The following is a 1,615-nucleotide window of genomic DNA, read 5'->3' on the forward strand; positions in this document are numbered from 1 at the left end:
GTAATACTATGATAGGTAACAATTGACACATGTATTTTAGGTGTACTGTAATACTATGATAGGTAACAACTGACACATGTATTTTAGGTGTACTGTAATACTATGATAGGTAACAACTGACACATGTATTTTAGGTGTACTGTAATACTATGATAGGTAACAACTGACACATGTATTTTAGGTGTACTGTAATACTATGATAGGTAACAATGACACATGTATTTTAGGTGTACTGTAATACTATGATAGGTAACAACTGACACATGTATTTTAGGTGTATTGTAGTACTATGATAGGTAACATAATTTTGTTCCTAATTTTGAATTGATAGATTAGAGAGAATACAACAAGTGGACAACATCCACAGCCAGATCTTTGGCTGCTTTTATCTGATCGAATAGTGGGATTTGACCGTTACTTTTATAAAGCACCCACGGCCCAAAAATTCAGAATGTTTTTTCGCTGCAATGTACAGGTTATTGTCACAAACCAATGATATTTAAGTGATATTTTCAGGTTATTGTCACAAACCAATGATATTTAAGCGATATTTTCAAAATATCATTGGTTTGTGGCAATAACCGTGACAATAACCTGAAAATATCGCTTGCTTAAATATCATTGGTTTGATATTTTCACTGATATATAAATATTTAATTGTATTTTACCTCGTAAAATCCCAGTGTCATGTGGAACAGGGACATCCACGTACGGGGGTAGGTTTCAAACCTCGTGCTTTTCCCTAAGTGTCCCTTAAACAGGAAGTAAAAAGCTAGAAAAAAGAAATAATATAATTCATGACTTTGGAAGCGTCCATATTTAACATAATTACCATAAAGAGGGTGGTCATTCAACTATCACGTGACCTGATGCTAATATTTATGAATATGAAAGAGAAGAATACGTATTATTTTTGGACGTGGTGGTTACTGACAATGAAAACTGGCTTTACAGCATTTGAAACGAGGTGGTTACTGACATTGAAAACTGGCTTTACAGCATTTGAAACGTGGTGGTTACTGACATTGAAAACTAACTTTACTGCATTTGAAACGAGGTGGTTACTGACATTGAAAACTGGCTTTACAGCATTTGAAACGTGGTGGTTACTGACATTGAAAACTGGCTTTACAGCATTTGAAATGAGGTGGTTACTGACATTGAAAACTAACTTTACTGCATTAGAAATGTGGTGGTTACCTGGCTTTACAGCATTTGAAACGTGGTGGTTACTGACATTGAAAACTGGCTTTACAGCATTTGAAACGAGGTGGTAACTGATATTGAAAACTGGCTTTACAGCATTTGAAACGTGGTGGTTACTTACATTGAAAACTGGCTTTACAGCATTTGAAACAAGGTGGTTACTGACATTGAAAACTGGCTTTACAGCATTAGAAACGAGGTGGTAACTGATATTGAAAACTGGCTTTACAGCATTTGAAACGTGGTGGTTACTTACATTGAAAACTGGCTTTACAGCATTTGAAACGAGGTGGTAACTGATATTGAAAACTGGCTTTACAGCATTTGAAACGTGGTGGTTACTGACATTGAAAACTGGCTTTACAGCATTTGAAACGAGGTGGTTACTGACATTGAAAACTGGCTTTAC

At 35.4% G+C, this 1,615-nt stretch overlaps 1 protein-coding gene across 1 annotated transcript in view; it reads right to left on the reverse strand.

Annotated features, from left to right (window-relative positions):
• Positions 1 to 668: 668 nt before the first annotated feature.
• The window catches only part of LOC111084049 (transient receptor potential cation channel subfamily V member 5-like), a gene marked incomplete at both ends in the record, with an annotated part of 7,329 nt that continues 6,382 nt past the window's right edge, over positions 669 to 1,615 (reverse strand). Inside the window, one exon of the mRNA XM_022380827.1 lies at positions 669 to 772. Coding sequence (XP_022236535.1) covers positions 669 to 772 — 104 coding nt within the window. The remainder of the gene's footprint in view (positions 773 to 1,615) is intronic.

This window comes from Limulus polyphemus, unplaced genomic scaffold (assembly GCF_000517525.1).
Source record: "Limulus polyphemus unplaced genomic scaffold, Limulus_polyphemus-2.1.2 Scaffold13079, whole genome shotgun sequence".
NCBI classification, from domain to species: domain Eukaryota; kingdom Metazoa; phylum Arthropoda; class Merostomata; order Xiphosura; family Limulidae; genus Limulus; species Limulus polyphemus.